General features: G+C 44.1%; 1 protein-coding gene across 1 annotated transcript; it reads right to left on the bottom strand.

The window, feature by feature from the left end:
* Positions 1 to 250: 250 nt before the first annotated feature.
* On the bottom strand, positions 251 to 11816 carry PLK2 (polo like kinase 2). Its single transcript, XM_027878925.1, has 15 exons — positions 11811 to 11816; positions 5988 to 6220; positions 5452 to 5559; positions 5181 to 5297; positions 4861 to 4990; positions 4509 to 4596; positions 4009 to 4104; positions 3604 to 3802; positions 3371 to 3518; positions 2850 to 2947; positions 2082 to 2205; positions 1584 to 1824; positions 1356 to 1485; positions 1133 to 1243; positions 251 to 1018 (listed from the first exon to the last, which is right to left on the bottom strand). The coding sequence occupies exons 2-15, from the start codon at positions 6195 to 6197 to the stop codon at positions 827 to 829; spliced, it is 1992 nt and encodes a 663-aa protein (XP_027734726.1). The 5' UTR covers positions 6198 to 6220; positions 11811 to 11816; the 3' UTR covers positions 251 to 826.
* Positions 11817 to 12827: the final 1011 nt, after the last annotated feature.

Genomic DNA, 12827 nt, shown 5'->3' with positions numbered 1-12827 from the left:
CATCACCCTAGCAAGATCCACAAGCAGTTGCTTTAGGGGTGCAATTACAATTAATAGCAGTGTACTTGTGTTCATGAGGGCAAGTGGGCATAGAAACAGACAAGCTGTTCAGGGTTAGCACCTGTCATCCATACCCTGAGCTGTAGCAGACTTTTAAAAGATAGCATAAAGAAAGCAAAACCTGCAACATTTTTGTACTGCAAAAACACAAGGTGTTGCCGTATAGTGCACAAAGAGTAGAGAGCACTGCTTCAGATTTCCATTTTCTTTATTGCCAACAGATATTGAAAAGGCCAAGGTCCAAAAAAACATGTAATAAATACTTCACTTTAGGCTGTAATAAATTAAAAAAAATTAACAAGGAATGCACTTCGCCAGCCACAAGTGTGGGTATTTTTGAAAAGTAAGTGGGGGGAAAAAAAAAAAATATGGCCATAGTTCACAGTTAAGCAACCAGAAGCTGCTTGTTACAATTATCCCCAACAACGGAGCTCTCCCTTCCCTCCCTTTCCAGATGTGTATTTCACAGTTTAAATCCATCAGAGATGCTCTTTTACAGAGCAAGGAGACACTCTCTGCTCCGAGTTCAAGTTAAATATATCTTTAACACACATGAAGCACGGAAAATCATGATCCAAAGAACTCCTTGTCACAACAGTTTAGTCCACAAGTAGGTTTAGGCTTCCAATAGATGTGTGCCCAGCACACTAGGGTAGTCAAGTTTTCGTACCACCACACATCCATCAATATAGTAGTTGCTCCATCATCTCCACTGCAGATTCACAGTGAACAAGAGGGTCCATTTGGTTTAACTGAGCCAGTGCCTTCAGTTATATCGCTGCAGCAGCATGTTCAGAGCATATTCCATTCTGTGTTTTAGTTCCAATGAACATCCAGAGACCAAAAGAGTTGTCAGACGAAAAGTTGTTGACATCCTGTCTTCATTGATGTATGTAAGGAGATACTCCTCACTCTGATTGCAAATTATGACTTTTGTGTGATCATGATAGAAATTCACCTGTAAAAGAGAAGTGAGTTCTTGTTTGTATACTTTCTCCTCTTATTTTGAGACTTAGTTTTATTGCTAAAGTATTTTAAGAAATATTTTCTACAGTGATGCCACCATACTTACCTGAAATGTGCCATCATTGAAGAGCATCATTAATGCTTTATCAGATTTGAGCCACTGTAAGAGATAAAGCCTAGGCCTGCGTACATCTGTTAGGCTGGGCAAGTCTCCTCCCTAGGAAAGCAAACAGCCTGTGTTAAGTACTCAGTTCACATTTAGTGTACTTTTACAGCTCAAGACCTTTAGTGTACTTTTACAGCTCAAGACCTAAATGTGCTGAACTTACATCCATGAGGTTCTCCTCCATATAGTGAGAGAAATACTTCAGTACAGTTACTTGGCTAATGAACTGTTCAGGAGCCTCTGTGGCTGAGAAGACAGAGCATTGGCCTAGCTCAGCATAGTAGTGCACTGTCCTGGAAGAGAAGAAAATAAAGAGGTTAGAGATGAAAAACAAGTATTTCATGTCTAAACTGCCTTGCTGAGTTGTTGTTGGCTTTGTAATGATTCTTACTTTTTGTCTGGCAGAAGGCTCATATGTGCCCCATTGTTGAAAAGGACACCAACAGTGTGGTCTGACAGCTGGTACCCAAAGCCATACTTGTTAGAGTAGTCCACCCATTTTGTAACCCATTGGAAGGATGCTGTCAGCTGTTCTTTGGGAATGCTGTCTGCTTCTGGCATGTTCTCCAGACATCCTCGCAATACCCTTGCGACTGTATCAGCAACACTTCCCATGGTACTGTCTTCCAGACCTGAAAAGGAATGGTTAATTACTGGACTGACAACAGTACATAGCAGATTTTAATTCTAAACTTCTCAGTTACCTAGATTTTAATTTTAAGAAGTTTAGCATTTATGACTTTCCAATTTTAATTTTTCAAAAATATTGGTTGTAAAATCTAAAGCATAAAAAATAGGAGATGAAAGCAGACATTTGTTTCAAGCATTAGAGGCATGAAGAAAATTAAGGTGTGATTCAGAATCAGAGATTACATTTTGCCACACTTACATTCACTGCTACTGCTGCAGCTTCCCAAAGTTCCTCTGACTATCATCCGAATAGAGTCTCCAATCTGCTTAGTTTCTGGCAATGCTCCCGGCTTTGCTACTGTTGTGATAAGAGGCTGGATCTCCTAGAAGAGATGTCAGACATGTAAACATCAAACGTAACTCAAAGGCAAGGTTTATACACAAGTTTTGCATGGCTCTCCTATTTCTCAACAAAAGATAAATTATAGGGAAACTAGTATTAATGTTTCCAGCAAGTACAAAGAGCTGCTGTTAGACTGAGCTTAGACCAGCATGCCAAGTCTTTCCATTCTTCAGATCTTCAATTTGCATCTCACAGGCTATTAATCAGTTCTCTGCTCTCCTGCCCTAGCAAGGGAACAGCTGTGTGCAGGTCTGAACACCAAATAGCATGAGTTAGATCTCAGCAATTTATTCTTTTAAGAAGTCCTAGTTAATCATGAACTGAAGCCCTGTATTTGGAATACTGAGAAAGAGCACCTGGTAGACAAGTTACCACATAGCCAACAATGGAGTCTAGGCAGATACTATAATTACTCAAAAGCCAAAATTTATAGTCTCCCTACAAAGGCTACCATACTTGGTGATGCTTGGTTAAGCCCTCTTAAAGTAACTTGGTTAATCATTTAAGCTTGATTATACTGTGTACAGTCCCAGCTCTGATATCCAAGTCAAATATAATTTAATTATAGCTACTCCACCCAACTGTTACTGGATTTGATTTGAATTGAACTGAACTTGCATGTACCTCATCTGTTCTGTGTTTGGGGGGTTGCTGAGTTATTGAGGTCTTCTTCAAATCATGCCTGAGCCTGTAGATTTCTTCATCTTCTTTAGATAGTTTGTCTGCAATACAGGAAAAAAACCTCACTGAATCCAGGAAGTGCTGTTCGGTTACATAAAGCATAACAAGTTACCTGTGGAAAGAACACTATCCCCCTTTAGTAGCTTCTTCTAAACATGCCACAGTCTCCAAGAATGGAGATGCCATTATACACAAGTCACTAACAGAATAAACTTCAACACACAGTGCAAACTAACAAACAGATGACCAATTTAGATTGTCAATATGCCATAAGAAGCATTCACTTACGTAAGCTGGTGTAGGTGGGCAGGCTACCATCTATACTTACTAAAAAGGAGGTCAAAATAACCCAGGAAAACTCTGAGACAGATATAAGTGCTCCATTGCTATCTCATAGATGTACATTACCAACATGACCCTGATGCAATAGAGATAAGTTTTAGGTCTAACTACAATCCACTTACTATGTGTGTCAAAGTATCTGGCTTTATCCTTTTTACCGCCAAAGAGTGCAGCAGCTGCTTTTTTGAAGAAATTTTTAGCAGGACTTGACAAATGGAAATCAGGAATGGTGTGACAACAGCTAGCAGAAAGTCTATCAGGTGTAAAGCCCTATGGAAATACAATACAAAGAAATTTTAGAACAGTGCATTTTTGTGTGGATACTTTTTCAGCTAGAACACTAGACAGCACAAACCTGTAAAAAGAATTCATGTCGAATTATTTCATCTAAACTGGGCCGATCTTCAGGGTTTTTTGACAACATGCTAGCAATTAAATGTTTTGCAGGTGCCAAGAGAGATGAAGGTAGGCTGTATCTTGCTTCCCTTATACATCTGTATGTTTCTTTAAGATTTGTAGTCTCAAATGGGGGTCTTCCCAACAGCATTGTATACCTGTTTAAAAGAAAAGGAAAATTATTTTATTTTACACACCCACAGTACTTATCTATGGGCTTCATCTGTCTCCTAACATGAAGGAAAATTTCCGTACTTAGGCTACACATGTACAAAGGGCTGCAAATGGATGCATTCCCTTTGAACTCTTAAAAGCCTAAGCCAGTGATAAAAATATTTCATTTCAAAGGCAGTGAAGTACTTACATTACACAGCCTAAGGCCCAGATATCAGATTCACAGCCGTGCCCTTGTTTGTTGAGGACTTCTGGAGAGAGGTAATTTGGTGTGCCACATATTGTTCTGAATAAAAAAAAAAAAAAAATCAAAGCGACCACAGAGCTGGTTAGTATTTCTAACAAAAAGAGAAGCTATTTTTCATAAGGCTGGTTTTTCTCTCAAGTTCAGACATGAATTTAAGAGACTCCTAAAAAGGAGCTGTAGCAGCTTCAATAGCATACATGTTTTCCATTGTGCTCTTATGATACAGGAGGGACAGACTCATGCCTGCACTATTTGTCAATCAGTACCCAGCCTCTAGCATTTGCTACTATTTAAAAGCAGAAGTCATAGCATAGCAGCCCATTTTCTAGAAGGGAAAGTCCTAATCTCAGAAATAATTAGTTTTTGCTATGTAACAGGACTTCTCATTTCTAAATGAATCTGGTTTCATTTACTACTAGACTATGCAGTGTTGATCCTCCTACCTCCTCCTATGCTCCAGTGGTTCCAGCCTAGCTGCCAAGCCAAAGTCACCCAGTTTCAGTTCCATGTTCTCATTGATGAAGAAGTTACCTAGCATACAGAGAAATACCATTTCTTGCAACACAGTAATGCATTTGCCACAGGTGCTGAGTCATACTTTGTTCAAAGCCAGAAGCGAGCTAAGATTTTTTTTTTTCATTAGGAATGCTTAGTGTCATTAAGCACTCCAAGTTTCCACTGTAAAGACAGACTGAACTGATTTCACTAATTAAGTTATCAACATACAAGAGTAAAATGGTACAATGCTGACAGAGCTGTAGGAGTGTGTTGAAGTTGGCAATGTGCAGAACTTACCTAGTTTAAGATCCCTGTGTAAGATTTCCTGTTCATGAAGATACTTTAGCCCTGACACAATTTGCCTGAGGTAGTATCGTACTTCTGGTTCTGTCAATACCTTCCTTGCTTTTAAGATGTGAGCCATTGACTGCAGAGAAAAAACAAAGGCAGAAATGTCACTGAACATTCATGCACAAGATTCACCTTAAGCAAAAGTAAATGAATACATGGAGAAACAACAACTAAAGCCACAAAAAATACCTTTTACACATCACACATATAAATTAGTTGCAGATCCCACGCAAGTAAATACCGAATTTCTCCTAGCTGATGCTCACCCTTCTACTGCAGTATTCCAAAAGAATGTAAATATTCTCTCTGTCTTCAAAATAATGGTAAAACTGCACAACATGTCTATGGTTAAGCATTCTGTGCAGCTCAATCTCTTTATCAATCTGAAAAGATAAGATGGGGAACAAAAAAAAGGTGTTAGCCTTACTTCCACAACGTTGAGCAGACAGCTCTATCAGAACCATTTCAGGGAAAGGGCTAGGCAATCCAGCACACAAAGGGTTTGAGAGAAAGAAAAAAGCATTAATGCATACACACCTTCTCCCTTTGATGAGGTTTTGCTACTCTGCTGTGAGGAATGATTTTTGCAGCATAAACTTTATTTGTTGTTAAATCTGTCATTTCGTAACACTTGGCAAATCCACCCTAGAAAGACATAGGAGAAAAAGGCAATTAGAGCAGGTATAAAAGCAGTCCCACACTTAGTCATTCACCAGCTCACGTATTAGTCAAGCAGGGCAACTTCCTTCGCACTGGGCAATTTAAGTGTCCTGAGTTCATCGTCTATCTGAAGGTTCGCGCTCCCCACTCCCCAGCATTCAACACCTAAATCATTCCCGCGGGTCGCCCATGTCGAAGGCACGATTCCTTTAGTATTTCGAGGCAGAGACGAATCGGGGGCAGGAAGGGCGCTCGGACCGGGCAGTTCGGGGACGGCAGGTCGGCTCACTCCCGCTCGTCGCGGGAGCGCAGCCCCGCAGGGACAGGAGAGAGCCCGCCCCACAGAGAAGGGCGGCGAGCCGGACACAGCGGCCGCCGCCCCGGGACGGCTCGGGGCCTGCCGCGGCCATTACCTTTCCGAGCACCTTGCCGCGGCAGTAGCGCTTCCCCGTCGTGGGGTCGGTTATAATCCGGGAGACCTCGGCGGCGGGGTGGCCGTGTTGGTGCGGCTCCTCCGCCTTCTTCCTGCGCGACTCGCCGCCGGCCGCCCTGCCCGCCGCTGCCTCGCAGCACTTGGCACCGCCGCCGCCCGGCGGGTGCGCGATAGTCCGTAGCAGCTCCATCACCGCGCCTCGCCGCCGTCCGTCTTCTTCTTTCTGCTTCACCCGCCGTGCCTGCGCCACCTCTAACCCCTCTACTGCCCCCGCTCCGCACACAACTGACTGCTCCGCCCCGGCTCGCTTTTATATAGCGGGTGGCGGCTCCGCCCCGGCACTGTGGGACGGCCCCCGCCGGGGCTCAGCTCCGCCCTCCCGGCTCGGCGGCCCGGCCCGGGGACGGCCCGAGGAGAGCGGGGCCGTACAGAGCTGTGTTTCTGTGCTCTCCGTTGCCTTTGCGACGGGACTGGAGTACCGCAGCTAGCAGGGGCTGAGCCACGCTCTTGTTCCCCTGCATCTGCGGAGGCTCCTTTGACCGCGGCCGTCCGGGAAGGGGAGCTGGGCAAGGCGAGCTACATCACAAGTTGTGTTTTTCCTCACTCGAGGATTGCTCCGTGCAGGATAGTGGGAGTTGGAGATGGACGACCCGAGCTGTGGCCTGCAGGAGCAGCCCCTACCGCGAGCCTGTTTCCGCACATGAGGAAGGGATTTTTCTCACCTGTGCCAAAGCAGCTCCATCACAGCAGATAGACGGGTCCAGCACGGAGCTGAGGCCCATGGACTTGCTCAGACGGTGCAAGTCATAGGGGCACATGCCACAGGGGCTATCCTGTGCATCCTTTAGCAAGGAAAACCCATGCCTAGGGACACCCCAACCACCACCACCACCTCTCTGACAACTCTTTTCATAAGCAGAAACATCTCAAATGCAAATCAAGTTTGAAGACACCTGAAGGCAATTAAAGTAGTAGACCTCTGATCTGGGTGTTTGTGTACAGACAGTTTTTGAATAGTGAATTGTGTGTCTGGGAGAAAAAGTAATGAAATGTGAAACAGTTTTGCATTTCTCCATTGTGGAGATGCAAAAATGCTGGAATTCATTACTTTCTTCATGTGTTAAGCATTTCTGAAGTAGTATTTGCTTGTTGGCACACACTAAGAACTTCTACCTACTTTCATTGTTGGTAAAAGTCAAAGACTAGTTGATTTAATAGGAGTGACTCTCAGAGCATATAAGTGTATAAATTATTTTAGTGTCAGTCTCTGAAAAACAATCATTTCAGATCTCGAACAGAAAAATATACTTATTTTACAGTGTCACCATCAGAATGCATGCCTTATCAGAACACACACACTCCCCCCAGCTAAAACCAGCAAAAGCATTGAATGACAATATTTGATTCCCTCCACTGGTATTGCAGTATGAAGGTAACAGTGCTCAAGGGTTAAATATATTGCATAGTGTACACTCTACTTCTACCCATCTGCAGTCTTCTACTGCTCATGTGCTTCTGCATTCAGGTATCTTCCTATCTCACTCTGCAAGGTGTAGTCAGGTTATATTAGTATAATCATTGGGGTAGAGGTAAAAATAATAAGAACATAAAATTGGGAAATGCAGACACTGCTCAGTCCTGTCCCCCCTCGCTCCTTAGCCTTACAAACATTTCCTAGACAAATGTTTGTTCCCTCATGGATCTTTAACTTCTTCCAGATTAGTACTCGTTATTGCAAAATAAGTTGCTTAATGTAAACGTTTTCTCGATGTAAATGTAAAACGATTTCTCGATGCTTTGTTTACTGTCAGAACGTTCCAGCAGAAAGGCTTATGGGGAGGGTGGAAATTAGTCAGAATAGAAGGGCAAGTTTTCCCTCCAGTGGAAAGAAGTGGTATTGCACATGGTAAAAAGCAAATGTAAGAAAAACAAGCCTTGTCTGGTAATAAAGGTTTAGGGAAAATTGTTAAGCTTGACTCTAAGAGGACACAAGCGCTTGGTTAAAGCTAAGTATACAAAGTGTTCTGCTAAGCAGGAGTGGGACTATTTGTTCTTACCTACTTCACTGAATCATAGAATCATAGATTTAACTAGGTTGGAAGAGATCTCTGAGATCATCAAGTCCAACCCTTGATCCAGCCCCACTGTGATTACTAGATCATGGCACTCAGTGCCACATCCAGCCTCATCTTAAAGACCTCCAGGGAAGGTGAATCCACCACCTCTCTGGGCAGGCCATTCCAATGCCTGATCACTCTCTCTGTAAAGAACTTCTAATATCCAACCTAAACCTCCCCTGGCAGAGCTTAAGCCCGTGCCCTCTTGTCCTATTGCTGATTGTTTCCTGGGAGAAGAGACCAACCCCCACCTGGCTACAACCTCCTTTCAGGTAGTTGTAGAGAGTGATGAGGTCACCCCTGAGCATCCTCTTCTTCAAGCTGAACAACCCCAGCTCCCTCAGCGTCTCCTCATAGGACTTGTGCTCAAGTCCCTTCACCAGCCTCACTGCTCTTCTCTGGACCTGCTCCAGCACCTCAATATTCTTCCTGAACTGAGGGGCCCAGAACTGAACACAATACTCAAGGTGTGGCCTCACCAGTGCTGAGTACAGGGGAAGGATCACTTCCCTGCTCCTGCTGGCCACACTCTTCCTGATCCAGGCCAGGATGCCACCGGCCTTCTTGGCCACCTGGGCACACTGCTGGCTCATGTTCAGCCTCCTGTCAATCCAAACTCCCAGGTCCCTTTCTGCCTGGCTGCTCTCCAGCCACTCTGTGCCCAGCCTGTAGCACTGCAGGGGGTTGTTGTGGCCAAAGTGCAGGACCCGGCACTTGGCCTTGTTGAACTTTATCTCACTGGAGTCAACCCAACTCTCCAGCCTATCCAGCTCCCTCTGCAGAGCCCTCCTGCCTTCCGGCAGGTCGACACTCCCTCCCAACTTGGTGTCATCTGCAAATTTGCTGATGATGGACTCAATCCCCTCATCTAAATCACTGAGAAAGATGTTAAACAGGACTGGGCCCAGCACTGATCCCTGGGGAACACCACTGGTGACCGGCCGCCAGCTGGATGCAGCCCCGTTCACCAACACTCTCTGGACCCGGCCCTGCAGCCAGTTCCTAACCGCTGTCCAAGCCATGGGCTGCCAGCTTTTCCAGGAGTATATGATGGCAGACTGTGTCAAAGGCTTTGCTGAACTCCAGACAGACCAAATCCACAGCCTTCCCCTCATCCACCAAGCGAGTCACCTGATAATAAAAGGAGATCAGGCTGGTCAGACAGGATCTGCCCTTCTTAAACCTGTGCTGACTGGGTCTGATCCTGTAGGTGCTGTGTGATTGCACTTAGGATGATCTGCTCCATAACCTTGCCAGGCACTGAGGTCAGGCTGACAGGCCTGTAGTTTCCCGGGTCCTCCTTTCAGCCCTTTCTGTAGATCAGCGTGACACTGGCCAACTTGCAATCATCTGGGACCTCCCCAGTGAGCCAGGACTGGTGGTAAATGATGGAGAGCGGCTTGGCAAGCTCTTCTGCAGCTCCCTTATCACCCTAGGATAGATCCCATCTGGTCCCAAGGACTTGTGTGGATCCAGGTGGCTCAGTAAGTCACTGACTATTTTCTCCTGGAATACAGGGGGGCTATTTGGCTTTCTGTCTCTGTCTACCAGCTCCAGAGGGCAGTTGTCCTGAGGACCACCTGTCCTACTGGTGAATACTGAGGCAAACTAGGTGTTAAGTACTTCAGCCTCCTCTTCATCCCTGTTAACTTTGTTTCCCCCCAAGTCCAACAAGGTACCAAAGTCTCTAAGCTGTGTTTCCTCTGAGTTACAAGGTGCTGCCAAACTGCCCCATGCAGCAGTTACTCTAAGACTGCTTCTCCCACTTTTGCATAGGAAGGATATGCCAAGGTTAGGATACCATTTACTGTGAGGTTTTACAAAACAAACTTTTTTTCATCTACAAGTGGTCTCTTGGATAAAATAACAATACCGTAGAGGCTTGAAACTGACCCTTTTAAGTCTTCCAAGGGAAAGCCCTTTGCTTTCAGTGCTCTGTAATATCCCACTTTTTCTTCCAAGTTACATTAACAAAGTGCTGAAGCTTTCCTGCAGCATGCACACGAAGCTCATCTCTAAGCTAGCTAAGATAGCAGGAGGTCTGTAGCCAAATCAGTATGCATCAATGCAGTTACCCTGCCAAGAAACAGGGCAAACCTAGCCCAAATTCTGGCTTCAGTCATGTGTTCTTTCTCTGTCTCCAGATAAAAGTAATTACTTAACCATACAGCTTCATTTTGACACAGGTGTACAGCTTTTCATAAAAGCCTTATTATTGAGGGTCTGGGAAGCCTGGATGTGCATAAATTCCTGATTTAGGTGAGGAATGGCAATTTAACAGAATCATAAGCTGCCTAATTACAGGCTTATGGGAAGAAAGTCTTGGCAGGAACCACATTTTCCTACCCTAACATAGGGAAAGTGAGGTGTTCAAAGATGTAAATCTCCAAAAAAGAAGTGCATTAGGTCCTGGATGTCCAACTCCCTGCATACTACAGAGGCTTGGCACTGTGTTCATGGTCATGATTTTGCCAGGGCAACCAAAGCTTTATGTGAAATCAGGATCAACACCATCTACCTGGTTTCCAGACTGACTCTCAGCTGACCTTCCTGAGTATTTGGTGCAATGAATATGCTTTTCCTTCCCCAGTATCCTGGTCTGAGGCAATTCACTATGCTCCTACAGGCATACACAGCAATAACCCTGCAGTCCATACTGGGCTCAGGTGTCAGTCCACACAGGTTTGGCAGGCAGCCCTGACCTTTTACCTGGCTGACCTCATCCTTTGCTTTCTGCTATTAAAACATCTCTCTCCTGCCTCCTGTTAGCTTTTAATAGGACTGTGTTTTTCATTTAGCTGGTCATGGAGTGCCCTCAGCTGCTGAAGTGAAGTTATGGCAGTTTGTCCAAAAAGAAGCATATTCTTCTTAAAGATGGAACAGACTAATGAGTTCCACAAATAGCATCTTCACTATAATATGTGTGAACATATATGGGTGATAAAAAATAAGGAGCTTACTTCTTGAACATCACCCTACAGAAAGTGTGTTATGGAAACTGTGGCTTTTACACAAAGTGCCTCATGACCTTTAGTGACTTGTCTTGAGAAACTATTGGTAATCTTACTGGACTTTAGATATTGACTAAGTCTCATTTCTCCCCTTGGCTTCTTCCCTGACTTATCATCTTCATTTCCACTTCCCTACCAGCCTTTTCTCACCACCTGAAACGGATCTGTACCTTCTCTGGGGTTTTTTTCAACACTTTCCCTGTTCTCCTGTGTTTCCAGTAAAGTACTGGAAACACATAGCCATCCTTAACAAAATATAAAACACATAAAAGTTGGACTAGATATAAAACTAAACATTTGCTCTGATGCTGCCATGCAGTTTTAGTGTGTCATTTCCCTGGGGGATTTTATTGTCATAGATTGTCCTTACACACAGGCATGATACCATTTTTTCTCCCTAAATCATTGCAAAGCACTTGTTTCTGCTATAATTCATGTATTTTAATTTCCTTTGTTTGAAGCTTGGCAAAGTTGCCAAAGACCTAAATTCTTTTGCAGTTTCATTTGAAGTGATCTTCTAATTAAAAAGCAGGCAGATTACCAAGAGCTTAAGGCAATCATATGTTTTCCCAGAAAGATCTCCAAAAAAAAAAGAAGAGGGTGCTTAGCCCAGTCATCACACAGGCTGTGCTAGCTTTTGCTTCCTTCTGGAGTGATGTAAAGGTCTGTTCCCACCCTGCCTGTCTGGTGTGAGTTCCCTGGGGCAGGAAGGCAAGGTTGCAGTTGTGATGGTTATTGATCCTGTATTAGGTCTCCAAGAGACACAAAGCTCAATTACCTGGATTTTAATGCATACTTACATGGTCAGGATTGATGGATGGGTCTGAAATGTGTTCCCCCAGTGCAATGATAGAATATGGAAAATAATATAGCTCCAGTCAAGTGTTGATATTAAGTGAAGACAGTGTCAAAGAGACTCAGTTTTCTCTTATCCCTCACTACTTTTGCCCTCCTTTCCTGTGCTTCTTGGCTTGGGTAATGTCTCACAGCTTTATTTCAGGCAGTAGCCCCTGCACTCAGAAAGTGCACTCACACCTTCATACAGCACCTGCTTCTAAAAGTGAAGTCAGACCACAGGTTTGCACATTGTGTTATTTTTCTCATTTTGTTTTTTTGCAGCTTGTCTTGTTTTTCTTCCAAATGCCAAAACAAAGGTTATACTAACCTCAAAGGAAGACTGCTGCAAAGGTAAAGACTCTAAAGCCTTTGCCTTTACCTTTTAAAGTCAACAATGTGTTTGCGCAGAGAATAATGTCAGATACATAATTTCTTCAATGAAAATATCTATGGCCTCTTCTTGCCCCATTGCAATGCACTGAGGAGAAGAAAGAGTGTCAATTGTATTACCTACCCATAAGAAACCTAATGACCACAGACACATGCAAGTACTTCATATTTGTGCCCTGTAGGAATCACAATTACTCTGCCTCTGCCTGCAATGTGAATGCTCATAAGTGCTCACTTAGTCAAAGAGCATCTGTCCACAAGGTATTTAAGGAGATATCCTGGTACCACCTGGTTTGCCAGCAGCAGCTTTTTGCAGATTCTACCACTATTTCTGGTGATTTTTGGTAATCTGTTTAAGGTGGTTGAAACTTCGTGAGACCGGGACTTGAGACAGTGTGTGCCAGCGATGTAGTTGTTATGGCCAGAACTAGCCTGCCTCCCACATAAATGACCTCTAGACCATTA

The sequence above is a fragment of the Empidonax traillii genome, unplaced genomic scaffold (assembly GCF_003031625.1).
Source record: "Empidonax traillii isolate 1590-97213 ecotype Southwest subspecies unplaced genomic scaffold, ASM303162v1 scaffold47:size1546949, whole genome shotgun sequence".
Lineage (NCBI taxonomy): Eukaryota > Metazoa > Chordata > Aves > Passeriformes > Tyrannidae > Empidonax > Empidonax traillii.
The sequence above is the reverse complement of the archived record's forward strand: the minus strand, read 5'-3'. Positions and strand labels throughout refer to the sequence as shown.